Source organism: Amphiprion ocellaris, chromosome 5 (assembly GCF_022539595.1).
Source record: "Amphiprion ocellaris isolate individual 3 ecotype Okinawa chromosome 5, ASM2253959v1, whole genome shotgun sequence".
NCBI lineage: Eukaryota > Metazoa > Chordata > Actinopteri > Pomacentridae > Amphiprion > Amphiprion ocellaris.
Genome location: NC_072770.1, coordinates 20,351,056 through 20,378,683, shown reverse-complemented (window position 1 = coordinate 20,378,683; position 27,628 = coordinate 20,351,056). Strand labels below are relative to the sequence as shown.

Sequence of the window (27,628 nt, the reverse complement as noted above, 5' to 3'; positions counted from 1 at the left end):
CTATCTTGCCTGCTGACGAAAAAAAACGCCCTTTCAATTAGTGACTGTTTCTGCTTTCAGTCACTTCCAACGTTTACCAAGCACTGAGAACATCAAACCCAGACGGTTTCACGAAAATAACTTTAGCCTATTTCTTTAAATATCATGCAATTGGCAGAGAGCACAGCCCCTCGGCCCATCGCCACCTACAATTCTGCCTCAATAAATGTCCCAGCTGCAAGTTGACTGCTGCTCAGGCTGTAACGCTTTAAGGCACACCTCCTACCCGGAGCGGCAACCTGCGAGGCGCATGGTGGAGAGCTGTTCCTGCAGTGCTGTGCCTTTGGTTTAATTGCAGACGGGCAATTCTGACAGGACAATGGGGTACTTGGATATGTTTTGCCACCCTGTGTGGGCCATTTCTACGGCACTGCTGACGGTGTTTGTGCGCATACAGCGGAATTACGCACGCTGGAATCCGCGAACCTGCGAGGTGCGGCTGACAGGGAAGACTGCTATAGTGACTGGAGCCAATACGGGTTGGTAGAATAGAACATTTTAAAGCTATGTTATAATACAGATCTGCAAGATCATCGGTGTTACAACAGTAAATTGCATATTCTCAGCTGTGCTCTTACTTGGGTCTTTTCACATATCAATTACAGTCCAAACCCTGTTAGTGAAGGATTGTTATCCGCTTCCAAAGTTCAGGGTCATATTTTGTGTATGCTTAGTGCATAGCTACATACGATTCACCAGCGAAGATATTTTCCTAAGCATGCTATTACAGTAATGCCTTCTGTATTTGTTGCACTTAACTTAGAGAAGAGGTCAGCATTAGTGCGCACATGAATGTAATTTCTCCCGATGGTTTGGGACGAAGCGCAGAACGAGGGGAAAGCAGTCAACATGTGTGGACGTTTAAGCTCCAAAGGGCATGAGATGCATGAAGTAAACAGAAAAACAGAAAGCACTTTGTCTTGGATGGAATTCATTGGGTCCTCTCTCATAATAAGTCATTCGTGCTACATGTTACTTCATGTTTACCCTGGAGTTACGCATCATTATGTCAGCCGTTCCCATCACTTTAAAGATGTAGCTGGACTCTCCTGAGCACTTGTTACACTTTTACTAAATCTACAAGAGCAGAAAAGAGTGGAGGCATCAAAATATGAGACAAAACTAAATATGAAAAATAATGATTTATGCAAAAAGTGTTACATGTAAAAAGGCACTGAGAAAGTGGATTATATGTGAACTGTGAGGTCTTCTAGGATTTGTTTTTGGGGACATATCAGACCAGACCAAACCACACCAAGAGCCATCTTCATCTGTGTCCCGAATAATGCATCACTGTTGACGGGGCTTTCCAGTGTCCCATGATCCAATAACTCCACTGAGACTAACTGAGCCTTATAAACGATATAATTTAATTCAGTATCACCCCTGAGGACATATCGGAATTCTATATTTTCTAAAATCCCTCGATTTTGTCAGTAGCAGCTGCAAAACAGTCAAACTAAACAACTTTGTGCTCTGTGGATAAGAGACAGCTTGGGAGGGGTAAGTCTCCTTATCCTTATCACCAGGTCAGAATAAGTCGGATTTTTTCTCCTTTTGTCTAGTCAAAGCAGTGAATTAGAGAGTAAATATCAGCCTAATAATGTGTCAGTGACACCTAAATTTGATGTAACAGAAATGAAGCACAACAAATGCTGCACCCATTTTAGTCATTTCACTGCCAGGCAGCCTCTTTGGCAAATGTGTCACACCTGGTAATCTTTGAAAAATGGTTGTACAACAGATACAGATTTGTCCCAGGAGTGGCACTTAAGGGTTAAATACAAGAGCCCCTGGTGGAACAATGTAAAACCAAAAAAAAAAAAAAAAACACTGTAGTGAATTAAAGTCACTTGTAAAGTTTGACTATAAACAAGAAGAAAACTGCTGTGGGTGAATGGCTGTGTGTCTGATGGTATGTGGTCATTTGACTTAGGAGCCACTAAATCAAATGAAGTGGGCATTAAAGTAATTATAGCGATTTCCTGATGCTGAGGCCTTGTGTTGAAAATGAGATCTGTGTTGAGATGCTTATTATTTTAATCATTAATGATGATGAATGATACACAGTTATTTTTTCAGCAAAGTACTTTGTGCAGTCTGCTGTACTCTCTGCACCTGATTGACAAACAGGTTGTTACTCATTAAACACACACCAAGTGGGTTATTATGGGTTGGCTAGTCATCTTAACTAAGAATGATTCTCATCAGCTTCTTCTACAGAAAAATGATTGCTATTATCACTCACATCATGCCTGCCTGACTGGTTGCCCTGCATTTTGGTCCTCTGACCAGTTGCCCGGTTCACATTTGTGCCACTCTAATGTGGCCTTGACTCTCCTGGACTACCTGTCATTGCAAAGGAGAAAACAAATCACAAACATATTTTACCTTCAAAGTTCTATAAATTTTGCAATTAACTGCAGGAATAACATGACAGTCTAGTACAGTTATAAGGAGCATTAGTCAAATTTACACTGAGAAAGATTTTAACAGACAATTTTGCTGGACCTGTAATGATATTTTCCACATTAGGGCTTAATTTTCTACTCTTATCAGCACCCCACATTTTCCTGCTTTCCTGTTGTTTTGGTAAAAACACACATTCTTACCAAACAATCCTAGAACTGTTTAGAAAGTTACGAGGGCACATACCAGAGAGGAACTTGAAAATCTTGCTTTGTGCAGCTTGAATAACTATAATTCAAATACCGAAATGTTAAATTGTATGCTGAAGACTTTCCTCTTAGAGCTCTCCATTCTGAATTCACATCGTGATTTAATTTCCCAGTTTATTTAATTAAAGAAGACTGCCTTCTCATGAAAAGACTGAGTAAAAACTTAATAATTCCTTACTTACTCAAACTTGTTCAGACAGACATTACATAAGAGTGGATTCAGTTCAACCTGAACTAATCCCAGTTACTGAAGGTTTCCTGCAAGGATCCATTTTCCTGCCTTTAAAAAACAATTTTGTTTCTTTTGTGTTCAATTTCTTTAGTTTATCTACTTCCTCAGTAGTGATTCTGTTTCGTCAGACGTCCAAAATATTACCGCTGTCCTTTAATGTCATGTATTGAACTTTTATTAAAGTTGCCGTGCAGGATTTTAAAGTTTCAAACTGACATAACACAAATAGTGCAGCAGATACTTCAGCATAAACCTGACTTTATGTACACAAACAGAACAAGCTTCCCACGGAGCTGTATGAGAGAATTTGAAAGCAGTTTTTCTCTCGGGTCTGGATTTTAATCCTTTTAGATTAAAATGCAACCACAGATTCTATTTACCATTACCATCATGGCGTTGCAAAATCCCAGTACACACCACTTATTTTGTAACGATAAGATCAGTTGACTTTTGCCTGCTGAGTGAGATCAGAGGACCTGGTGTTTATTCAGAAATACAGTCATCTTACTGATTTTTGCTGTGCTGGAAGTCTGACTCACATTTAACCTGGACAAATTGCTTGCACATTTTTCAGGAAGCTCATCCAGCTTGACCAGCATTCATCTATATAAGTGTTGTATTAATATATCGAACTTCTGGGTCTCCAGTCTGTTTGAGCTGCAAACACTTGGAGAACATGCAGATTCCACAGTGAAAAATTTAAGATCAAAATGTCCTCTGTGGTGGTCCCACTGCACTGTACCAGGTTTTATCAGACAGTGAAGACAAACAGATATGCAGACACACAGCAATATGGTCTATGGTAACCGACCTACCCTCTACAACATCTGAAACTGTTTTCCACATTCTTTGAGTAATTTATGTTTCCCAAGAACAACAGGCTTCTCCAAGTGTACGTCAGTACTACATAACAGAGAGGCAAAAAAAGGTCCTGTTGTTTTTACAATTTATTTTGATGTACTGCAACAAATGCATGTAAAGTGCACTTGTATCGTTGTCTTTTCAAAAAGTCACATGTTGATTGATCGTATTTATTTGAATATTGTTGTTATAAAATAGTAAAGTAGCTTTCATTCTCTTTCACTCCGCCAGGCATTGGGAAGTTTATTGCCCTGGACTTTGCTCGCCGTGGGGCCCGTGTGATCCTTGCTTGTCGGAGTGAAGTCCGGGGCACAGAAGCACTTAACGAAATCCGGGAGAAAACAGGAAACTCTGATGTACATCTGCGTCTGGTTGACCTCTCCTCTCTGGATTCTGTCAGAGCATTTGCTAAGAGGATTTTAGAGGAAGAGAACGCTCTCCACATCCTTGTCAACAATGCAGGAGTATCAGGTGATTTAAGCCAGAATGGAATCTGCTCTACTGGGCACTTTTGTGCTTTTGGGAACCAAAACCAACCCAAAGACTATATACTTGAATTACATTAATGACTACAAGCAGGATTCTCTGGACTTTTCTTAAGACTAACTATAAGCCAAAAAAAAAAAAACAGTTTTGGCTAGTTTAGCTTCACAAGCTAAAAAAAACACCAGTGAATGTAAGAAGGATGAAATAATTAAAAACAGAAGCCCTGTGAAGAGAACATTCTGTTCATAATTTTCCATATGTCACACATCTGGAAGCCAAATCGGATGTGAACCTCTGGTGTTGTCTTCACAGTGGAAAAACTGGCATAACAACACATGCTGTTAATTGGATAGGTATATAAGCACACCAACAGCTTTGTTTGGTCAACTTGGGCAGCTTGCTGCAGAGCAACAGATGAAATATTTACATGTTCACAACTGTTCACAGGCTGAGGAGGCTACTACTCTGCAGGTTGGTGATTACAAAGGAACGTAATGTTTCCAGGGACTGAATATGTCAATGTGCTTCTAAATGACAAAAACAGCTGTGTGACAGAGAGAGGTGACATAAGACCATGCTCAGGGTCAGGTTGTGTTGTAATTACAGTGAGGACGCATAACTGTAAAGCAGAAATTCTGTTAGTTTTGTGCTCATTTATTTGCACAGTTGTACATGTTTTTTGATGTATAAAATATAATTGTAGGTCACATTTACACCAAGTGTAAGAAGGAGCATTTCCGCAGGTCCTTCATCCCTACATCAGTCAGACTGTACAGTGCTGCATTGTAGCTTCACTGGTCTACGTCATTTACTGCCACACTTTTCTTTTTTCTTCTTCATACACGTTCCACTTACTTATGTGCAATAATTTGTTACAACCTCATACTTTTGCATATAATGTTCTTGAAAATTTCATCTTGTGTATAGAATGTTCTCTGCTATTTTTGCACTGTGTTTTTAATATATTCTTATACTGCCGTTATACTTTTTGAGCTGCTGTAACAGTGGAGTTTCTCCACTGTGGGATCAATAAAGTTTATCTTATTTTTTAAATTCTATTATCAGGTTTGCCAAGGCAGATAACCAAAGATGGGTTGGAGGCTTCTTTTGCCACCAACCATCTGGGACCATTTCTTCTCACCAACCTGCTGCTAGGTAAGCTTTATTCTAGCAAGTATACATGACATGATGGTTACATCTGTCTGGCATTGTCATGAAATTCTACAACCTCTCATTTTGTGTCATCTCTTTTCCTCTCCTCTCTCTACATGTTTCTGTTCCATCCCAGACCTGATAAAGCGTTCAGCTCCAGCCCGTATTGTGACCGTCAGCTCTGTTAACCATAAGAGGGGTAAAGTGGACTTTTCTCACTTCCGTGGCGAGAACCTCACTTATTTCATGGATGAAGTCTACAACCACACTAAGCTGCACAATATCATCTGCACCAACGAGCTAGCCCACAGGCTACAGGACACAGGTAGGCCAATATCAACAGCATTGTGATTCTCGTTATAGCATTGGTTCGCTACCAGCAACATAGATAGCAAAAGACATGTCTAGTGTTCTGTTTTGAGAAGAAGCCGAAAAGGAAAAATTCTAATTTTATGTGAATATAAAAGTTTTATTTTAGAAAGTTCTCTTCCAGTTTAGCATTGTACTTGAGTCATTGTCAGACTCACAAATGAAATGGTTAAAAGAAAATGGATAAAAACTCCACACCTCCAGATTTTTGTCATTTTCTGATTTGTGGTCTTTGTCTGGAGCCACAAAAGGATTTGGAAACAGTTTTTTTCCCACATATTATAATAAATAGTATAATTACATTAGTCATCATTGTGAGCTGTACAGGCCCTTAGTGTTTACTTCTTTACTTCGCTGCTGTCTGTTAATGCAGACCCAAACAATCGGACCACATTGCAGGTACCAGCTGTTTTACTGAGATCTGGAAATCCAGCTTTACTTACTGTGCGCCTACAAGTTGGTATATAATGAGAAACAATCCAAAATTTGCCTAATTTTTATCAATAAGACAATTTAGGTTTAGGTAATTTTATGTTATCTTACTTCTAGCAGTTTTTCTTTTCATCTTAAATCTTAGTGACTCTATTTATTCTAAATAGTTATATTGTTAATCCATTAATTAGCCATGTTAACACTTTTAACTCCAATTTTTATCTCAGTTTTTTATTGGCCTGCCTCCATCTTCTGTTTATTTGTCTTCATAATACTGTAAATGAACTTTAAATAAAAGATGATTGATTGATATGCAGCAGAACACCTTGAAACAGATTTCAATAATGCACCTTGTGGTCATCATCATATTCCTATTCTTGAATCTCCCCTCTGTTAACTCCACTGTTTGCTTATTTACCAGCTCTGTCTGTGATTTGTTTTGAAATTCAGTTGCCAAGAACACACTATTCTGCTCACGTCTTTGGCTGCCAGCTCTGCTCCAAGGTGCAATCAAACAAGTTATTGGTTTGATCACACCTTACTGATAGTACCTTACCCATTATACAATGTGAATCTCTGGCATATAATTTTTTTCTTTTGTTTTGTAAAGAAAAAGAGCATACTTTCCTGATCATACAACTAGTCTCTACAGAAGACTCAGATGGGAATTTTAACTTGCAGCCAAGCATTGCATCTGAAACTGATTTTCTCTGTTTGGGTCATGCTGGAAGATCAAACCAACCAACAGATCAAATCCTGCATTCAAGGACTTGTTACTGAGACTGCCCGTGTTTACAATTTCTGTCACCTTCTCTGTTTTCCCCTAATGCGATATATGTCTTTCTGTCTTTATGTGCATGTAGGTGTCACTGCAAACTCAGTCCACCCTGGTGTTGTCATGACAGAAGTGATGAGACACTATCCGCTGTGGGTCCGTTGTATTTTTAATCTTGTCGGGTTTTTCTTTTTCAAGGTAAGCACCATCTTGCTTTGCATAAGCACTGACTACACTTATTGTTGTGTCATCAGCTTGGCTCGGTTCTCATATTAGTGCTCTCGATATCATCTGGCTGGGTTTACAGACTAAGCTGAGGAACTGGTTGGACGGACTTATTGTGAATTTTTATGAAGTCATCCATCACATTGATAGAATGCATGCTGAGCAGGGTTAGTGAGACAAGCTGGGATTCTTAAGAAATCCTAAACCCAAGAGAAAAGCCTCTAATCTGTTATTTCCCAAACCTGGACGAGCAAGAATTGCTCCATGGCGACTGTCAAAGGGGCTAAGTCAACGCTTTAAGCCACTGAGAGCATCCAACCGGGAATCATAAATCCATCGCTTCCAAAACAAGTCTGACATGTACGTGAAGCGTCGTTGGAGACAAGTTCAGTACATTGCAGACTTGTTTTGGAAGCGATGGATTCGTGAATACTTGCCACTGTTGCAAGAAAGACAGAAGTGGAACCAAAGAAAACGAAATTTAACTGTCGGGGATATTGTTGTTATCATGGATTCCTCAGCTCCCCGGGGTTCCTGGCCTCTTGGCAAAACGTTGGAGATCTTTCCTTATGCAAAGAGCTTAGTGCGTTCTGTCAAACTGAAAACTAAAAACAGTGTTCTTGAGAGACCAGTGTCTAAACTTTGTTTGGTTCAAGAAGTATAAACTGGGACATTAAATGTGTAAATTGGGGTTTTACATCTTGCTCCTATGGTTGTTTTCTTTGTATTGAATTGTCTTGTCTGCCTGCCTGCCATGACAATTAGGGGCTGGTGTGTAGGAGCAGATTTGAAAATGCTCTTTAATTATTTTGGTGTCAGTGGGTTTCACGCCTTATTGGTTAATTGTCGGTTTTACCTATATAAGGTAGGAACCTTTGTGTCTAGATTGGGTTTCCAGCCGGAAGGAGAGAAAACAGTTTTTGACTTGTGTTAAAGGGGCTAAGCCAATGCTTTAAGCCACTGAGAGCATCCAACTGGGAATCATAAAAACTTAATTGACGCGCTTAATAACCGTACCAGTGAATGAAAGTCCAACTTGTTTTAACTTGCCTTGCACACAGTGTCTTTATTGGTTTCCCAGAAATCTCCAAAGTGCACAAATTCACATCCACAAGTTGCCGTTCAGCGTTCGGCGTACAGTGTTCAAAAACTGGTTTGTCTCCTTCCGGCTGGAAACCCTACCAAGACACAAAGGTTCCTTCTTGCTAAGATATTTAACTACAACAGTTCCAGTGATTAGCTGTGGCCGCCAGAATTTAAGCTTGATGTGCAAACCAGATTGTTAGAACCAGAAAAACAAGATGAAGCATTACCACGTTTCACAGCTCATCTGTGGTGAAACCACCACTGAGCTGATCTACATTTAGAAATTAAAGCAATAATAGGATTATGTGCTCCTCAGTAAACATCTTTTGGTTTGCTTTTGGCTTTGTGCGATGTTGGATATTTTTGTGTGTTTGAGTCATTTTACTGCAGCATGATAACACAATATTCAATGAGTGCAGTCAGATGAATCTCAGCAAGCAGAATATTTGCACATAATCCAATTTCACTAATTTTGTTGTAGACTCATCTACTGACCGCTAAAATTGAGCTGAGTGTGTATAAAAAGCATTATAATTCCGACACTGTTGTCCTAAAGATGATAAATGGATTTAATTTGTAAACTGTAAAAGCAGCAGGTGGGCAGTGTGTCTGTCTTTTCATGATGTCAAACTCAGTCACACGGCTTGAACAAAATTCTACATTAGTTAAATGTGAGTTTTTACACTGATGCAGCTTTTTATTTTTAATTTTCATTCTTACTGGGTAATACAGTTTTTCTCAATTGATAAGACACTGTTTCTGAAAAATAGCACACATTTCCCAACACACTGCACACTATTTTTTTTATTTGAACACAATTCACAAAGCACTGCACACTTGTGTCAAAAGTGCACTTTATTGTCAAAATCGGAACTTTGTTTTCAAAATTAAGACACGAAGTAAAAGTAGGACACTGCACTGCTAAATACAAAACACTCCTCTCTCACTGTGTTTTCACATGAAGTGTAAAAAAATGATACAGTCCTCAAAAATGACAACTTAAACACAAATGCATCCTATAAATGAATCAGAGAGGGGCCATTGCAGTGACTGACTGTACATTTCAAAATAAAAATAATGTTAGACGAAAAAATACAGCACTGTATTGTACACAGTACATTATGCAAATATTTACACCACGTCTGCATCAATTCTTTCAGCCTGGTCAGGCCACAGGACCTCATCAACATCACAAGCTGTGTTTTCTCTGGAAAGACAGACCTAGTGCGTCTGATCCAGCCTGACATGCATCAACAGAAACATCACCACATGCCAAGACCACTGATTGCAAGAGATTTTCCCAAAGTATGGCTGCCGCTCATATACCTTCCACCTCCATGCAGAGAAGAATTCTTCGATAGGATTCAGAAAGGGAGAATATGGTGGCAGAAAAACCACAATAACTTGAGGGTTCATATTGAACCATTCCCAAATCAGTGGTCCTCTATGAAAACTAACATTGTCCCAGACAACAAAAACTGTGTCTTCTTGTCAAACCCTGTCTAACCCTAACCCCTAACCCTAACCCAACATGAGCAACCCAGCAGTGTGTTTATGTTACCCCAAGCAAGCCAGAATTATGACCAGTATAATCAACGTAGCTGTGTTTGCAGAAGCATTCCAGCACATTTAAGTGTATATTTATGTTTCTAAAATTTCTCAACATTATACACACTAGAGAAATAGCCTTGATCTGAAAACACTGCTACAAGAAATTCAGACAGGGCAAGAAACGAGACAATTATACACTTATGAAGCCAAAAGTTATCCTTCTGTGTTGATGCGGATCTGATTTGTATCTGTAAAGGAAACTGGTCATACTGGACAAGCATCAGTTTAGACATTCCACAAACTTCCCAGTTGCACACTGGGACCTGCAGAAACATTTATCTGTAGTTTTTGTTGACTATTCTTACGCATTTCCTCTCCACCATCTTTGTCCCCCTCTCAGTCTTCAGAAGGAGGTGCAGTCAGCCCGATCTACTGTGCAATAGCAGAAGAACTAGAGGGGATAACTGGCAGGTATTTTGACAGCGACTGCTCCCTCGTTCTTCCTGCCCCTTTAGCTCGAGATGCCGCCCTCGCTGTCAAGGATTTCGAGGTCTGTGAGAGACTGACATCAAAGCTCTGAAGCAGCCATCTGAGAAGGGCTCAGTGTATCAAGAGAGGTCAGGCATATGGGTTCTGTAAAGCGTCTTGAGACAATTTGACTGTAATTGGCGCTACATAAATAAAATTGAATTGAATCTGGTGAGGTTTGATAACAGACAGAAGGTCAAATTCCACCCTCTTATTGCACTTCTGACGTGCATTTCTGATGTAATGTATAGAGCTGTCTGTATGACAAAAAGAGGAATTATAGTGAAGTTGCAGTAACCTCAACTGACATGCATAGTCTATAAAAGACTAAAGTCCACAGGTTTCCAATAAATGGTACCTAACTGTGACCATTTAATGTACTGTGCCCTTTATAAAGAAATAAACATTTACTACAATGGAAAAGCTTCTTCTCTCTTTCTTGCATTGCTTTGACTACCAAGCTAAATGTGGTTAGTCGCCAAAAATAGAAATTCTTACAACAGACGCCAGATGAGAGTAATTGTCATTCTGGAAATAGTTTTCCTTCAACAAAAAAAGTGCTGTGTGGTCCATTAGGATGTGTGTATAAGTGAAATAAAATGAGTTTCCTGAGACAAATGCTGACACCGTGTGGCAAACAAGCCGATGTGCTTTCTCGGAAATAACAACAGAAGCTCCAAGTTACGCAATCACATCCTTTTATTGTCTATTTCATTAAAACACAATAAAACATTTGAGCATTCAGTGGTTTTTGAAGAGTTTATACAGTGTTCATCCCCCTGTGCCCTTGGCCTCCTATTTAGCTGCAGAGACAGAGATAGTGAGAGAACGTTGTGGTTAAATCAAAGCACTATCACTTCTGGGAATGTGTCTAACAAACATATTGATAAATAAAGCAGAGGGAAGGTCATAATGCGGCTTTTTCAACAAATGTGTCCTGCACCAATCAAATACCTTTCTGATGCTCCACTATTTCATGGATGATCTCTTCGAGCACTGGAGCAACATGATCCAGCTGTGTGGGTGAAAGACGGACAGCGATCTCCACAGTTTTGTCCTGGACAAAGACACACACAAAAGAGGTGGTAATAACTTGCTTGAATTGACTGACAAAACTGTTTACCAGTTGGCTGGTTGAAAACACAACTGACACTAAGGTGATATGAATGTGGACTCACTTGATTTCCACTGCGCTCCATCTGAGGCACCTGTTGGACGGTGACTTCTTCAAACTGGCCATCCTCTGATCGAGGCGCCATGTCCTTTCTACCTTCTCGCTCCTGCAGCAACAGACACAAAGTGACAAATGCTCTGTCATTCAATAGACATTCTCCAGTCATTCTTTTATTTTTGCTTGTCTTGTGCCAATCCTGTATGCGAGTTTTGAAGAATGTACATTTTAAACAGTAGATTTATCAAATATTAGGAGAACATTTGACATGTACCTCATACCATGTGGGCCACTCTGTCTATAATTATAAAAACTGAAGGCATTTGTAGAGGTGAAGCTATATCTTACAATCTTGCCAGCTCCTCATGCTTATTTAGACCTTTTTTTTGTACTTTATTAGTCTGACCCCCCTACCCCACCCTCCACCCCCAAACAAACAAACAAACACACTACAAAACTTTGAGAGAATTGCAAGTCTAAATTCATCACTACATCCTCCTGTTGTTCAGTAACTTTTTGTTAATCTTACAAACTGCTGCATTCAGAGAAGAATGAAAAACATCAGCTGGGGTGACTGACTGGTTATATTGTGAATACCACATGGGTGCAAGTGCCATGCTTCGATTCCTGGCTGGGGACCACCATGAATACTACCCTTTCTCATCAATTTTCCACTGCCATTATCAAAAAAAGGCATAGCAATGCCCCAGAGAATAACATTTAAAAAGAAAACATCAGTCCAAAATGTCCAAAAGCCCAAGATGGTGTCATCAAATTGCTTGTTTTTCTTGTTTTGTTTTGTTTTGTTTTGTTTTTTTACAAACACACCAAAAGATGTTCAATTTACTGTCCAAAAAGACCAAGTCCAACAACTTATCCCAACATTTGAAAAACTGGAACCAATGAATGTTAACATTTGTGCTTACAATATTACTAGGACAGTAAGCAAATCATTACTGCAGTTGATTGTCTAACTCTTGCAGCTCTAGTTCAGCCCTACTTGTGCACACAAGCTGCTTACCTTCATCAGCTTCATCTCCTTGGGACTGAAGAATGTGATGTGTCCCTCTGTCCTTTCAACCAGCAGCGCCACCAGACACACCAGCAACACACAACCAGCTACTGCACCACGCATGCTCATCTTGCTCTCTCCTAAACACACACACATGCACATACATATTAGCATACAGTCCATACAGAACAGTAGGTTTACGCTGATTTACAGTTTGTGTTTCCACATGAACAGGTGTGAGTGGCTCCGAGGCCAGGCCACTTATAGAAATTAGAGAGTGCTTTTATAGCAGCGGTGAAGATAGGTGACAGTGAAAATAGATCAACATTTGACAGAAGTTGCAGTCTGTGTGTTTGCCAGGAACAATAAGTGAGAACAGCAGAGAGAAACACACAAGGGATCCTATGCTTATACGAGGGAGAGGTTGACAAATAGATAGGAGATAGGGAAGGGGAGAAGTGTGGGGTCTCTGTGGGGCAGAACAACTAACTACTCCACACACAAGAGAGATAAGAAGCTGGAGTGAACCAGCCCTACTTACAACAGCAAGACAGCTCTGTACACTAGTGTGAGCGGATGAAGACAGGACGTCAAAGAGGAGAAAGATGGGAGCAACAGAGGACGAGGGAAAGTCCAAAAGACCAAGAAGCAGAAGAAACCACATGTTACTCACCTGCTGTGCCAGCCGTATTCAGTTGCTTGGGGAAGTTGTGCTTTAAGATGAGCAGAGCTCCACCGGTCTGAGTGTCAGCCTATCCCAGGCAGCCTTTATATCAAGCCCTCTCCTGATCCCTTAGCTTTTAACTGTCCTCCCTCACATCCGCTCCTCAACACGCTCCTTCAAGCACTTTGCTCCATGCTCCTGGAAACACAGACATTACTTAGGAATCTGGCGGTTTTTATTATTTGGGTAGTAAACCCTCATACCATGCTCTATATATGTAGACCTTTGACAGGATTAAAAAATGAACACTCTGATAACGGACCCTGTACTGTCTGGGCAAGGTTAGTAGTTTGTGTGAACTGTAGGATGAATATGTTCTAAATATATTAAATAAGTTTGCCGTCACATTGTATTGGGAATTATTTATATATTTTTCGATGGGTCCTCAGAGAACACACAGCAATCATTATTCACCTTCATTTATTCATATCATCACATGACAGCGAACAAACACATTTGCCTGAATTTGACCAACAAATATCTTAGAAAAAAGATGAAACTAAGACAAAGTGCTAAACGAGAAGTAAAGTTCAGTTTGTATGTGACTTTCATTAGGGGTCAGAAAGTTTAAATACTGAAAAAAAAAAGCACAGCCCAGGAGACGTTCTGTCCAAAGAGGTCAATCATAAATCCCTGGTTCGGAGTTATTATCTAACACACTGTGACATTAATGGCCTGCCATTTATTTTGGTTTGTGCACACACGGACCCACATTCAATTGTTGCCTGGAAACTTCATGACTTCGAAGAGTTTTATTGATGCTTTTTCCTAAACTTAAATGTTTTCCTGCTTGTTGGTCAAACGCTATTATTGCAGGTTAGGTCTATTCCGCGGTTAGAATACTCTGCACAAGTGGGCAGTTAAAATTACTGCCATTGTTCTATTTGGTTTGCTGCAATTCAAGTACATGAGTACAGCTTTGGGCGTCTTCCGTGGTTGTGAAACATCAACACAATGACGCACAAGCTCTTGTTACATTTTTCCATCACCTTGCATTAGCAATTTTAACATGTGTTGTTGTGATATTTTTACATATATAGTATACAACAAAAGTAAGTATACCTCTGTGCAACATCACTGATTAAAATTCTATCACCTCTCAATAAATGCATTCCTTCTAAGCTGACAAGTAGAGTATATCCTCCTAGGAAAGGCAAAAACAAATGCTTGAGAAAGACTATATTGAAAATGAAAACCCCAAAGTAAAACATCCTCAAAAGTGAATACACCTGTGGGACACATGAGTAAGAAAATCTGTAATCACTAAAAAAAAATAGAGTACATTGGTGATTTCAGGTTCGCCTCATTGTGAGAACATGGTTATAAAATTAACTGTGAGCCTGAGTTTGCAGTATTTGCAGTACAGACCCAAAACCTCTGCAAATGTGTCATTTCTTCACTGACTAATGACTTCATTTGTACTGAACTTTCCTTTAAAAATGCGTGTCTGGTCATAGTCTGTATTTTTCCACCCCTTGAAAAGACTAAAAACAACAAAGAATTGATGCTACTAACAAGGATTGTATACTGAGTCGCTGCCACATATGCTGCCTTGTGAAGACTCACTGGAGCACTAAATATGTATTAATCTATTAGTTAAAATCTTCCTAAAGAACTGCACTGTCCAGCTGTTCAAATAAATAAAGAGATTTTTTTAAAGATAAAAACATTTGTGACCTATTGCAACCCTTAAACACCCATGAGCCAATCACACATGCTTAGATGTCTTTAAATTGTCAAATGATTCACTTCAATATGACTGTTTAACTCACGTTTTTTGTCCTGTTATAAACAGGCTGTTTCAGCGTCTGGAGTTTTAATTGTAGCTGATCTGCAGCAGCCAATGTTCCCTTCAGAAAAAATACCTTTCTGCATCTGTGGTTGACAAGTGAAGCAAAAAAAGTGCATGGTGACTGGCAAAAACGTGAATGAGTGTGTGAGACCAGGACTTCCAACCACTTCGAACTTTGTGATTAGTTTATATGTAAATATCGCCAAAGGCTCAGCACAGCTGGTGTTTTAGGTCATGGGTATGGTGACTGTGTCAGACAATGTCACTGTTAAAATCTGTATTTTAGCAGCGCAGACTGTAAATGGCTCTGAAGTGATTGCTGGTTGAGCTGGTTTCAGTCAATATTTCAAAGTTGTTCTGTTTTCTGACAACAGAAAAACAAGAACAGCTTTACTGACCACTGAGCACAGAGAGTAGGAGAGAAGCAAACAGATGTAAACAGCTGACACTGACTGAGCTCAAGTTGCATTGAGGTAGCCTACTACAACAGGCAACATGAAAATACCCCATCCAGTCCTTTTTTACTGATTTGAAATCACTCTTAAAATCTCTGAAAGTCTCTCAGCATCACAATTTTGACAGAGCCCTGACCTGTGGGCATACAATTAAAGCTAATGGTATTGTTAGCTACGTTCATCATGCAATGTGCTAACACTAAGGATTTTCCTATTGCTGTGGGGGCGTTTACTATTCAAAAATAAAAGTAATCCACTGGGTCCTAAGTTCTTGAGATGCTTTGATTGCATGAAAACTCATGTGTTCACTCTTGCAGAACACTGGCTGTGCTTTTCTTGTGGCTGAGATGGAGTTAGCAGAAGCAGCTGTAGAAAGTATGAGTCTGAATGGCTCATCTCTGAAGAAGCGGGAAATGAGATAGCAGGATTATGGAAAGTTTTAGGTTGATTAGGCTACCCACTACATTGCCCTCGCATTATAACGGCTTTTATGTTTATGCCGTTAGGTTGTAAAGATTTACATGTCCTAATATGAATGGATTCTAACTATATGCAACCTTTAAGATTTACAGCGAGTAAATACAAATGGGTTTGAGGTTGAGTGCCACAATGTATAAAAGAATGACTATTTCAAGTGGCAGTATCACATTGGTTTGTTTTGGTGATTTTCTGAACAGTACAAAAAATATGTAATACAAGCCTTATATCTTGAAATTGTATTATTCTTCGGCAGTTCAAACTGCGCTCTAGGAATTTCTGCATGTGGCGGATTCTCGATTGGGTCTCGCGGTGTTGGACAGATATCGCGGGATTTGAGTCATGTGGCACTTTGTGAAACGTGCAGTCTCCGTCTTTTTCCCGAAGTACAGCGGCAGGGCTGACGTGCAGTGCGGCCGCTGCGGAGATTTTCTAATCATGGTAAGATTGTGGCGCAGGGTGTTTGGGCGTTATTGCAGCCTTTTACTTGTGTGATACAGTTCTCGACTACTGGAGAGGACCGACATTTTAAATGCAGAAATGGCCAGTTTGAGGTGTTTACTGCAGCGGAGTTGAAGGCCTCGTGGCATCCGGGAGCGTTTGTTAGCCGCCTATGTGGCTAACATTAGCTGGAAAAATGTCTCTACTTTAGACTGCTTAAACTGCCACTGCTGACATGAGAGTAGAGCAGGTTTGTAAGTTGCAGTCGTACAAGTTAAACCCAGTGATGTGCATTTTATGACGCTGTACGGGAGTTAGCCGTTGTGCTAGTGCGCTGTGTTAGCAAGGCAGTTAGCTTTAAGGCACGTACGGGCCCAGGTCAACACGTGGGTTCATCCAGACGACAACGTGGTTACGTGTAAATGCTGTGCCAATGCATTACACTACTGAAGTGTAGTAACATTATCATATTAGTTAGAGAACACTCTTCAGTGTTTACGGCATTTAAAGCTAATATTGCATGCTTGACACAGAATAACTCGCTAGTTACCACGTGCAAGCTCCAACACGTGCACTGTACTTACAGACGTTACCTTATTGGTTGTTGTGTTGATATGTTACCTTTTATTAGTCAGTAGTTGTTTCTCTTCTCAGTCTTTTACATTTTTTTCCCGCAGGTGGTGTTACACGTGTTGTTCGAGCATGCGGCGGGCTACGCGCTGTTCGCCGTCAAAGAGGTGGAGGAGATCGGCATGCTGCTCCCTCAGGTGGGTCCTCTGATTACCGCTCTATGTTGGATTAACCTGGCCTTTAAATAGGGCACAAATAAAAGTGTGTTTGCGTCTTCCAGGTGGAGGAGAGCGTGTTGAGCCTGGCAAAGTTCAACAGCATGGTGAGCCTGGCTGCCTTCTTTCCCTTCAAGTCGGCTCAGGCTGCCCTGGAGAACATGAATGCCATTTCTGAAGGCAAGCGTCTTTTTTTTAAGTCTTTGATATGACAGAGATTAACAGATCCTCAGTTGTAATGATGTTCTATTATCTGTCAATCCACTGAGTTACCATGCTGACAGCTTAATGTCTATCCTGAACATCTGAGGAAAACCTTTTAGTGAGTACAAATTTTAACATGTAACCTAAAATTTGATTTGAGTTTTTATGCTGTATAATGTGTACTTATTGGTGCAGATTGATAATGACAGTGCATTTCTCATTGAATAAATTGTATTTTCTCCCAATACTCAGGTAGCATGTAAATCACATTTTGAAAAGACAGGGATCTCATAATTGGAATAGAAAGAACAGAATAGAAATACAGGGTGTTGTTGAGACCACCACCACAATACAAATAAATAAAAAACTATAGTAAGGTACAAAATGCATAATAGAGTAACATACACTATGATTTCAAAAAATATGTAATTTATCTATAGTTTCCCTCTGAAAACAACTATTTATGCATCAACAAGGTGAAACATCAGTTGGGATCAGCTGAATCAATACTTTTATCAAATTCTACATTTTAGACAGTGCTGTGGCTTCAAATGTGGAGCTGCACCCTAAAGGCTGGCCAGCTTTTAACACTGGCAGAGGTCACAAATGTCTCATCTTTTACATGTTATTTGCAGCAGAGCTTAGCCTACATTCCAACCATTCGCATACAGATATATGGGTAATCTCCCTTCCTTCACTTGCAGGTGTGGTTCACGCTGACCTGAAGTTGTTTTTGGAGACAAACTTGCCCCTTTCTGGGAAGAAGAAACCTTCCTTGGGGGTTTCCGATGCCAAAATTGGAGCAGCTTTACAAGAAGAGTTTAACATCTCTATCCAAACTGGTGGCGTGGTAGCTGAGATAACAAGAGGTGAGGAGGCCTTGTGCTTTGGATTTGCATTTTTGAATAAAAAAGATTCAGCTAAAGTAAGGTTCCTAGGATTAGAGCACAATGCAAACATTTATTAAATGTGTTTAGAAATATTGTGGCCTGTTGTGATGCGATCTTATGATCCTGACACTCATGAAGGTTCATACTGAAAATCTGAACAGCCACTGAACACATGCTGTTCTGCCACTGTTCCTCTTAACTCCAACAAACATTCTTCATCTGTAATGTCCCGTCAGGTGTGCGGTTGCACTTCCACTCCCTGGTGAAGGGTCTGACTGCCCTGGCAGCATCCAAGGCACAGCTCGGTCTCGGCCACAGCTACTCCAGAGCTAAAGTAAAGTTCAACGTCAACAGGGCCGACAACATGATCATCCAGTCCATTGCTCTGTTGGATCAGCTGGACAAAGACATCAACACTTTCTCTATGCGTGTGCGGTAAGTTTCTCATCACACATTAAAGCCACTAGTTGAAATTTTGTAGGATTGTAGTGCTTCATTTCTTATAGTTTGGGTTTGGTTCCTCTGTTACATGGCCACATTGTACTCCTGTAGTGCTACAACTGATTGGGTGTACAGTCAGCAACAGATGTTTAATAGTTGGAAAGATGTTGCTTGTGTAGCAGACTTAAAATGATCGCTCACACTCCACAGGATCAGCACGTTTATTCTATAAAGGAGAGGCACAGGTCACAATACAGTGACACACACACAGGCAGCAGTGTAGTCTCTCTCTCTCCTGCAGCAGGCCAAATACATGCGAATGAGAACACGCCGCGGTAATTGTCAGAAAATCGTTTCAAAACGTAAGTTTAACCGATCAAAATTAGAATCAAAATTCACTCAAAAATCATTAGTATCTATTTCTTAAGTTTTTATGAAGTTTTGAAGAGCCTAACAATATTTTATGGCGGCTAGATTAACAATTAGGAGAGAGAGCATCGTCATACGTCTTACCTCATCAGAAGCCGTCCAGCTTTTGCCGGGAATACACAGCTTCGTCACGTATGCCTCGGACGTGTGTGCCACTAATTAATGACCCCCCTGCTACAACAGGTAAACTGGAACCATATACAGGTAATATAAACTACTTGACTAAAGAAACAGAAACAACCCTAAAATAATAACAGAAATAATATACACGTTTTGAGAAGGTTCACCTGAAAAAATTGCATTATATTCAATTATTTACTCAGCTACCCCCAAAATTTGTTTACTGTAGGTTTTAAACAGACTGTTTGCAAAGGGGGCTGCACAGTGGTGTAGTGGTTAGCACTTTCGCCTTGCAGCTAGAAGATCCTTGGTTCGCATCCCGGCTTTCCCGGGATCTTTCTGCATGGAGTTTGCATGTTCTCCCTGTGCATGCATGGGTTTTCTCCAGGTAGTCCAGCTTCCTCCCACAGTCCAAAAATATGCTGAGGTTAATTGATTATTCTAAATTGCCCGTAGGTGTGAATGTGAGTGTGATTGTTTGTCGGTATATGTAACCCTGTGATAGACTGGTGACCTGTCCAGGGTGTCCCCTGCCTTCGCCCCAAGTCAGCTGGGATAGACTCCAGCCCCCCGCAATCCTAATGAGGATTAAGCGGTGTATAGATAATGGATGGATGTTTGCAAAGGACTTATTCAGTGTCTGTGGTGCTGCATGTAGGGCTGCCACGATTAGTCGACTAGTTACGATTATGTCGACTATTAAAATCATCAACAACTTACTTAATAGTCGACGCGTCGGGTTTTTTTTTTTTATCTTTGTTTTTCTCTCAAAACTGCTGCGGCACCTTGCACTGTCACGTCTGCCTTTCTGTCCTTGACACACATGCGCAGTAGTGGTAATCGGGGTCAGCTGTGATGCCACTGGAAGTTATACCAGACGGGCTCTGATATCATGGCTACCCGGCGGCAAAGGAGCTCAAAAGTATGGGAGCATTTTAAGAAAAAAGAGAAAAGTGTGCAATGCAAGATCTGCAAAACAGAACTTGCCTTCCACGGCAGCACAACTGTGATGCACAAGCACCTGAAAAGGTAGCACGTTGTGGCTTGTGACAACGATGAAGAGGGACCGTCGTCTCGGTAAGCTAACTGGCTAGTTAGCTGCTAATATTAGCATAAACAGAGAGCTAAATTACTTACTCATATAGCTGTAAACGTTAACATTAGCGATGACGATTTGATTCATTAGCTGCCCTTAGCACACATATTTCATGTGTTTTCTGTAAGGTTATAACAGTGATGTGTTTGAATAGGAAATGTGGTAACGTTAATGTTTGCTAACGTTATGTTTCAGTGCTAAAAAAGTACGTTCTTCTTCAGTGGACGGCTCTGTTACAAAGCCAGCTACATGCACACCTCAGCAAGCAAATGTCCTCACTAAGTCCATACTGAACATGTTGGTGACGGACATGAGACCCCTGTCCATGGTGGACGATGAAGGGTTTAAAGAGATGATTAAACAGTTCAACCCGGATTATCATGACAACTACCTACCAGACAGATCCCACTTCACCACATTGATGGAGACGAAGTATCATGCAACCTTTGAGAAGGTCAGTCTCTCTTTCTCTCTCAATTTCAATTTGATTTATTGGCATGAATTTATTAAAACAATGTTGCCAAAGCAACAATAGCACAGTAAAATAAATGATTTATTGATTTAATAAACAAGCAACATTCAAAGACAGAAGAATTAAAAGATCATAAATCTCTCACTTACTCTCTCTTACACATGCACACACATGCACACACACACACACAATAGCAATTTAAAAATTCATGGTTAAGGCATGCAATGTAATTTGTTGTTTTTGTTTTCTTTGACTTGTATGTTGAATGTCCATTATTTAACCTACTTAACTGTATATGATAACTGAATTATTGAATTGGCAAATAAATTTAAAGCTTGATGCATAAATTGACAAATATTGTTAATAATGAAAAAAATACTGTATATAATTTTCTTCATAATGCTTACTATTCTTCTAAATCATGTCTTTAAGGTAAAGGAGACCCTCAGGGGCATCAACAGTTTCCTCACACTGACTGCTGATGTGTGGACCAGTCATGCAACAGAGGCTTACCTTGAAGTGTCTTGCCATTTCCTGAGTGAAGATTGGACGATGAAGACCTTCAACCTTTCCACCATGCCTCTTGAGGAGTGGCATACTGGTGCAAATATAATGACATGGATGGAAGAGGTTTTAGCAAAGTTTGACATCTTGCCCACCAAGATAAAAGCAGTAGTTCATGACAGTGGTTCCAATATGGTGGCAGCAATGCGACTGCTTGAAGAAAAACATGGATGGGCCTCTATCGGCTGTGCTGGACACACACTCCAGCTCATAGTCAACACTGCTCTCAAAGAAACCACCATCAGCAGAGCACTAGGTGCTGCTAGGCAGCTAGTGGAGCACTTTAAGAGAAGCGAGCTGGCCAGTACAAAGTTAGAGATGAAACGGGAACAAATGATGGTTGAGCAAAATGCACTGATCCAGGATGTCGGTACAAGATGGAACAGTACATTCTACATGATTGAAAGACTCCTTGAACAGCGCTGGCCTCTCACTGCCACTCTGTTAGATCCTGAGGTAACTCCAAAGGGGAAACACTACTTTGACCTGAAGCCAGAGCAGTGGGAGCTGCTTGAAGAATTGAAGCAAGGGTTGGCACCTTTTGAGACTGCTACTGTTTACCTTAGTGGACAGCAGTACACAACCATTTCAGGTCTTCCACAGGTGGTCAAAGAGCTGACACAGGCTGTACACCAAAGCCAATTTGAGACAAGCTCAGGAAAATCCTTCATTTCCAGTGCAGAAAAAGGGCTAACAGAGAGATGGGGGAGTATTTGCACTATCTCAGGAGACAACGAAAGTCCAGTTCTTCTTGCAGCTGCCTTGGACCCGAGATACAGAAAGCTGAAGTTTCTGACTCCTGAAGATGGCATCAGACTGCAGGGGAGTATTGAAGTGCTTGCTGTCAAAGAAGCAAAAACGACTGGGACACAGGATGCAAAACTGCAGAGGGCCAATGGTTCAGGTAGAAAGAGTGCTCTGGAAACCCTTCTTCAGTCTGACACAGACAGTTTCAGTGAAAATGAGGGTGGAGAATCTGAGGAGGACAGAAAGATCCAAGTTGTGATGAATGAAGTTCGGCTGTACTTTGGAGAGGCCTCACTCCCTGAAAAGGAGGATCCACTGAGATGGTGGAGTGAAAATGAGGAGCGTTTCCCCACACTGTCAAAGCTAGCTAAATCTTTTCTGTGCATTCCAGCAACCTCCACCCCATCGGAGCAGATTTTCTCTGCAGCAGGGAACATCTGCTCTCAAAAGAGAGCAAGCCTTTGTCCAAGACATGTAGAAATGCTAACTTTCCTGGCTATGAACAAGAGTCTTATGCAGTTTGGGATTATATAGTCAGAGTGTAGTAAAGTTGAATACAGTGGTGAGCACTGAGAACAAAATGCACTTTTGTTATATTTGAGTCAGTGAGACCAAAGCTTTAATAATTCCTTAGTTACAGGTGCCTGCCTCATTGTTGCTATGTTTGATGCCAAAGACAAATTAAGGAAAGAAAAAACCTAAAATGTAAACCTAAAGCATTTATTTCTGTGTTGTTTAGGCAAGTGCCTTTTCCTTATTTTACTCAGCTGTTTGCACCTTATGCTACACACAAACAATTGTTTGTTGCTACAAGCATATTTCATTAAAGGTTTAATGAACTATCGTCTTAATTGTCTTTATTTTTAGTTGGCATATACCTCAAACACTTGAAGCTGAAAACTAATGGTTATATAAGAGCAGCCTTGTGCTGGTGCGATAAGCTGTATGTTTTACGTTCAATTTACGTATGATTAGTTGACTAATCGAAAAATAATCGGTGATTAGTCGACTATCAAAATAATTGTTTGTGGCAGCCCTAGCTGCATGCCTGGTGTTGAGCATCCTCCTAATGCTTACCACAGACGGCTCACCATAGACTGCTGGCTGTATAGAAACGGGAGGCATATCAACCTCTCCTGACACTTCTGCTCACCAGCTATTGTCTGGTGAGGCAACACTGTTGGGTGAGACATCTTGCCATGTGCATGTACCCACCAAACGTGCTGTGGCATGATGTTGTGATTACCCAAGTTTAAAATTTGTACTTGTGTATTATACAGCAGCTTCAAGTGTTTTCTAAAGCGCACTGTTTTTTTTTCTACAGTGAATGGTACGGCTACCACTTCCCAGAGCTGATTAAAATCGTGTCGGACAACTCTATGTACTGCCGCCTGGCTCAGCTTATTGGCAACAGGAAGGAGCTGTCAGAGGAGAGTCTGGAGAGCCTGGAAGAGGTCGTGATGGACAGTGCCAAAGCTCAGGCCATCCTGGAGGCATCTCGCTCTTCTATGGGTCAGCACATTACATTCTCATTCAGATTTTGGATTCGGGAGCCAATGTCGCTGCGTGAAAACTTCAGCCACTATTTTTCACACTTTTGCACCTGTTCTTGTTTAAACCCGAAAATAAGAGACCCGTTTCTGACTTAAAGACTCATTGTGCCCCTTTTTTGCCCACCTTGGACCACAAATCGTCCTTGGTGTCTAACACAGGGGGGTAGATTAGCTCTCTCATAAACCTGTAGTGAAGGCACAAATCCTCACTGCGGATCCTGTCGGGAGAAACAACCATGCATAGCATGCAGTGTGTAAGGTTTTTGTAAGTGCGGCATCTGTTCACTTCAAACATGCAAGTAGAACTTTATCTTTGCTCAACATCTCCTGATGTTTTTTTTTCCCTCCAGGTATGGATATCTCTCCTATTGACCTGATCAACATAGAACGGTTCTCAAATCGTGTCGTGTCTCTGGCTGCCTATCGACTGGAGCTGCAGGAGTATCTGCGTTCAAAGATGAGTCAAGTGGCTCCGAACCTGGCGGCGTTAATTGGAGAAGTGGCAAGCAGAATTTATTTTTTTTTCTCGACACACAGGACCAATGATGTTATACCAAAATCTGTCAATCCACTGAATTAGTGTGATGAAAAACATATCCGGTGCTGATGGTCCTCACATTGTGTGCCCAGCTTGTATCAGTTCATTGACATCTGTGCTTAAATTGGAGCTCCTTATGTTTTGGTCAAGAAATTGATAAATGTTCTTGTTACCTTTAGGTTGGAGCTCGTCTGATCTCCCATGCCGGCAGTCTAACCAACTTGGCCAAGTATCCAGCATCCACCGTTCAGATCCTGGGAGCTGAGAAGGCCCTGTTCAGGTACTGGGGCACCCCCTCCCTGCTGGGGAACGAAGTGGTTGCAGTGATGGCAGGGCTGGGCAGGAGCAGAGCAGGGTGACTGGAGGAGACAAAAATTTAATATCTTCTCTGGAGTGATCCCTCTCGTCCTAATGCACCCCCACAGTCTGAGCATCCACTCACAGCACAGAGGTAGAATACTGGAAATCGACCTTTGTTTGTTTTTAAAACCATGGCTCTATTCCTTGCAATGGTAATTGTAGAGATTTACAGACTTGTCAGTGTTTCTGTAAATCACCTTTTAACTGAGGAACCAACAACTGAGTAAAATAATTGTCAGAGCTGTTGCACCATGGATGTCAGATTAGGTATTAATATCAAATTGGCAGTCCTATAATAATCAGATTATCTTCGAATTTCAGAAGTGTTCATGCCATTGACAATTTGACATTTTTTAGACCTGGCTTTTAACTTTCTTGTTCTTACATTTGTCCACAAGAGGGAGCTGTTGCAGGCATTAGTTACCGTACATCAATTAACAATCAAATGATTTCCTCCCATGTTCTCCACTGGATAATATTTTACACTGACCTTTGATGCTGAATGTGAAAGTAGCTGTACTTCCACACAGAGCCCTAAAGACACGTGGCAACACCCCCAAGTACGGCCTCATCTTCCACTCGACCTTTATTGGACGTGCAGCTGCCAAGAATAAAGGCCGCATCTCTAGATATCTGGCAAACAAGTGCACCATCGCCTCACGTATTGACTGTTTCTCTGGTGAGTGACGGGCCTTTTGCAATGCAGTTCCACTGCTTTGGATTCAGTTCATGTGCCTGTTTTGGATTGTAACTCGTGTGGCATATTTGCAATGATGCTCAAATTTTTCGTCAACAGCATTCATCCTTCGGGTTGATGTTGAGAAGCTCTTTTTCTGAGCAAAGCCACATGCCTTTTAGTACACCGATAAGCCCACTGTAATCTCCTGCTGGCTTTGTATTAAGCTTTAGTTTGTTTACTCTTACAGAGGTACCTACAAGTGTGTTTGGTGACAAGCTGCGTGAACAGGTGGAAGAGCGTCTGTCTTTCTATGAGACTGGCGACATGCCACGGAAAAATGTGGATGTCATGAAAGAAGCTGTGAAAGAGGTGAGCCCACTTATGTTAGGCTGTGTGATAGGCTGAACGCAACAAGGATGCGTTTACTGAAAGAGCACAAGTTTTTAAAAATGCACCGATAATACATTGTCTGTCGATGCTGTGAATGATGAACAAATCTTTCCCTGAAATCTCTGAGGGTAAAAACTGATTTAATGAGCCTGATGCAGCATAAGTGATTCTCAAGACAAACCTGATTTGTTTTACTCTGATTGTAATCACATTTTTTCCCCTCATCATAGGCTACTGATGTTGCCGCCGAGATCAAACGCAAGATGGACAAGAAAGAAAAGAAACGCAAGAAGCGTGAGAAGAAGTTGCAAGAACTTGAACCAAATGGGGACGCCAACGGTGAAGCTGAGGTCAGCTTTTCTTTCAGTTTCATATGAATTTGCATGTTTTGATTTGAGAGTTGACCCACACATGGTTCTTTCTCAGTGTACGACATGCTACATTATCCTGACTCCGAACCATTGGCTGGTCCTAAACAATGGGCTTGATCACTGAAGAGAGTCACACATTTAAACAGCTAAAGGATAGTTGATGTTCAAGCCTCTACACATTCAAGTGACGATTGCTAGTTACTGTTGTCTGACCATACTTGTTCTCTCCTTCCTGAAGGTGGAGAATGGAGAGGCAGAGACTTCTGTAGTGAAGAAGAAAAAGAAGAAGCAAGCAGCTGAGGAGATGGAGGTCCAGGCAGAGGAGACCCCCGCTGCAGAGAACGGGTCAGAGGAGCCTTCAGCCAAGAAGAAAAAGAAACGAAAAGCTGAAGCAGAGGAGGTTGAAGAAGCTGCTGTCACAGATAATGGAGCAGAAGAACCCGATCCTCCAGCAAAGAAGAAAAAGAAACAAAAGACTGAGACTGTGGATGCAGAAGAGACCCCAGAAACACCTGTGTCTGAGAAGAAAAAGAAAAAGAAGAAAAAAGAGTAGAGTTGCAGAGTAAAGATGGAGACTGCAGACAGAGACTGACTCTTTATTTTTATGTACAACTTTATTTTTGTTCATTTTACACTTACCTGAGGTGTGTTTGTCAGTAGCTGTATGTTGAACTTTCCTTTAGTTTTTTTCTAAAACCTCAAAGCAGGTTAGCAAAGAAATGCTTATAACTGTGCCTTGAAGTCAATGTAATTTACTTATACTTCTGTAAATAAATTGTTTATCAAAGAAACTTTTTGTCAGATACATGTCCTCTGAATATGGCCACTGATCACTTGCGTTGGGATTCCAGGAACCTGCTAGTTGCGGCTGTGAGGCCGATCACTGCATTTCATATTGTTGTGTATCCTTACAGTACTTATGCCAATCTAGTGTAATTTAAATACTCCTACAATAGATGTCAGACACTGACAAAGTGCTCATGGTTATTTACCTTCTGCAGTCTAACAGATGGAAACAAGTGTAGACCAGGATTTTTGGCAGGCAGATACGCTGCTGCTTATTGTTTGGATGGACTGATTAGGGCTATGTTACGGAGCCCCTCTGGTGACATGGTAAAAAAAAATAATAATCGTGGCCACAATATAGCTATAACGTGCGCACGAAATACTAATTTGTGGCCACGAAGTAGGTGTGCGCAATGTGCGCACGAAATACTACCTAATACTATTAATATCTTTCCTGGACAGCTGGGTAAGCAAATCGAGCGCACCGTCTCTACAACCTGCAATAATTTGTGTACGGGGCTCCGCACCCTACGTGATGTTCCTAAAGTGAGTATCTTTTCTTAGCTGTTTTACTCAATATGTTGTTATCCCGTATTTAGGCAGTTATTTATTTAGGCCTGTGTGTGATACTTTGTTGCAACGGGTAGCCTGTCTGCTGACGTGTCACTCGATTTACAAACTTTTATCCTCATCCTGTTACGACACGTTGTTCTGTTG

General features: G+C 40.9%; 3 protein-coding genes and 2 non-coding genes across 6 annotated transcripts; 4 read left to right on the top strand and 1 right to left on the bottom strand.

Annotated features, from left to right (window-relative positions):
* The first annotated feature begins 216 nt into the window (after positions 1–216).
* On the top strand, positions 217–10,837 carry zgc:64106 (uncharacterized protein LOC393348 homolog). Its single transcript, XM_023289287.3, has 6 exons — positions 217–518; positions 4,042–4,281; positions 5,362–5,451; positions 5,585–5,773; positions 7,113–7,222; positions 10,287–10,837. Exons 1-6 carry the CDS (start codon positions 359–361, stop codon positions 10,464–10,466), a joined length of 969 nt encoding a protein of 322 aa, XP_023145055.2. The 5' UTR covers positions 217–358; the 3' UTR covers positions 10,467–10,837.
* Positions 10,838–11,095: 258 nt separating this feature from the next.
* mlnl (motilin-like) lies at positions 11,096–17,266 on the bottom strand. Its single transcript, XM_035956787.2, has 6 exons — positions 17,108–17,266; positions 13,271–13,459; positions 12,607–12,737; positions 11,593–11,694; positions 11,369–11,471; positions 11,096–11,217 (listed from the first exon to the last, which is right to left on the bottom strand). The coding sequence occupies exons 3-6, from the start codon at positions 12,724–12,726 to the stop codon at positions 11,210–11,212; spliced, it is 333 nt and encodes a 110-aa protein (XP_035812680.1). The 5' UTR covers positions 12,727–12,737; positions 13,271–13,459; positions 17,108–17,266; the 3' UTR covers positions 11,096–11,209.
* On the top strand, positions 16,367–26,916 carry nop56 (NOP56 ribonucleoprotein homolog). 2 transcript variants are annotated; one of them, XM_055010467.1, is made up of 12 exons: positions 16,367–16,486; positions 17,164–17,253; positions 17,337–17,445; positions 18,174–18,344; positions 18,602–18,800; positions 23,559–23,746; positions 24,138–24,289; positions 24,505–24,605; positions 25,216–25,364; positions 25,612–25,733; positions 25,985–26,104; positions 26,364–26,916. In XM_055010467.1, the coding sequence occupies exons 1-12, from the start codon at positions 16,388–16,390 to the stop codon at positions 26,676–26,678; spliced, it is 1,815 nt and encodes a 604-aa protein (XP_054866442.1). In that variant the 5' UTR covers positions 16,367–16,387; the 3' UTR covers positions 26,679–26,916. The 2 variants fall into 2 exon arrangements, with proteins under 2 accessions (XP_054866442.1, XP_054866441.1); XM_055010466.1 differs by lacking the exons at positions 23,559–23,746; positions 24,138–24,289; positions 24,505–24,605; ... (2 more) ...; positions 25,985–26,104; positions 26,364–26,916 and adding exons at positions 20,647–20,905; positions 21,356–23,074.
* LOC111581213 (small nucleolar RNA SNORA26) lies at positions 23,904–24,023 on the top strand. Its single transcript, XR_002747233.1, has one exon. It is a non-coding gene; the product is annotated as a small nucleolar RNA SNORA26 (small nucleolar RNA).
* LOC111581212 (small nucleolar RNA SNORD57) lies at positions 25,844–25,910 on the top strand. The gene has a single exon (XR_002747232.1). It is a non-coding gene; the product is annotated as a small nucleolar RNA SNORD57 (small nucleolar RNA).
* Positions 26,917–27,628: the final 712 nt, after the last annotated feature.

What these genes read in the sequence shown, in the direction of transcription:
- nop56 (XM_055010466.1), top strand. Translation starts at nt 16,388, where the DNA reads ATGTGGCACTTTGTGAAACGTGCAGTCTCCGTCTTTTTCCCGAAGTAC. An exon ending in GGAGAACATGAATGCCATTT is followed by an intron (nt 17,446 to 18,173) that starts CTGAAGGCAAGC and finishes CCCTTCCTTCAC; the next exon opens with TTGCAGGTGTGGTTCACGCT. An exon ending in ATCATGCAACCTTTGAGAAG is followed by an intron (nt 20,906 to 21,355) that starts GTCAGTCTCTCT and finishes CATGTCTTTAAG; the next exon opens with GTAAAGGAGACCCTCAGGGG.
- zgc:64106 (XM_023289287.3), top strand. Translation starts at nt 359, where the DNA reads ATGGGGTACTTGGATATGTTTTGCCACCCTGTGTGGGCCATTTCTACG. An exon ending in TCTCACCAACCTGCTGCTAG is followed by an intron (nt 5,452 to 5,584) that starts GTAAGCTTTATT and finishes GTTCCATCCCAG; the next exon opens with ACCTGATAAAGCGTTCAGCT. An exon ending in CCACAGGCTACAGGACACAG is followed by an intron (nt 5,774 to 7,112) that starts GTAGGCCAATAT and finishes ATGTGCATGTAG; the next exon opens with GTGTCACTGCAAACTCAGTC.
- mlnl (XM_035956787.2), bottom strand. Translation starts at nt 12,726, where the DNA reads ATGAGCATGCGTGGTGCAGTAGCTGGTTGTGTGTTGCTGGTGTGTCTG. An exon ending in AGGAGATGAAGCTGATGAAG is followed by an intron (nt 11,695 to 12,606) that starts GTAAGCAGCTTG and finishes CTGTTGCTGCAG; the next exon opens with GAGCGAGAAGGTAGAAAGGA. An exon ending in TGGAGCGCAGTGGAAATCAA is followed by an intron (nt 11,472 to 11,592) that starts GTGAGTCCACAT and finishes GTCTTTGTCCAG; the next exon opens with GACAAAACTGTGGAGATCGC.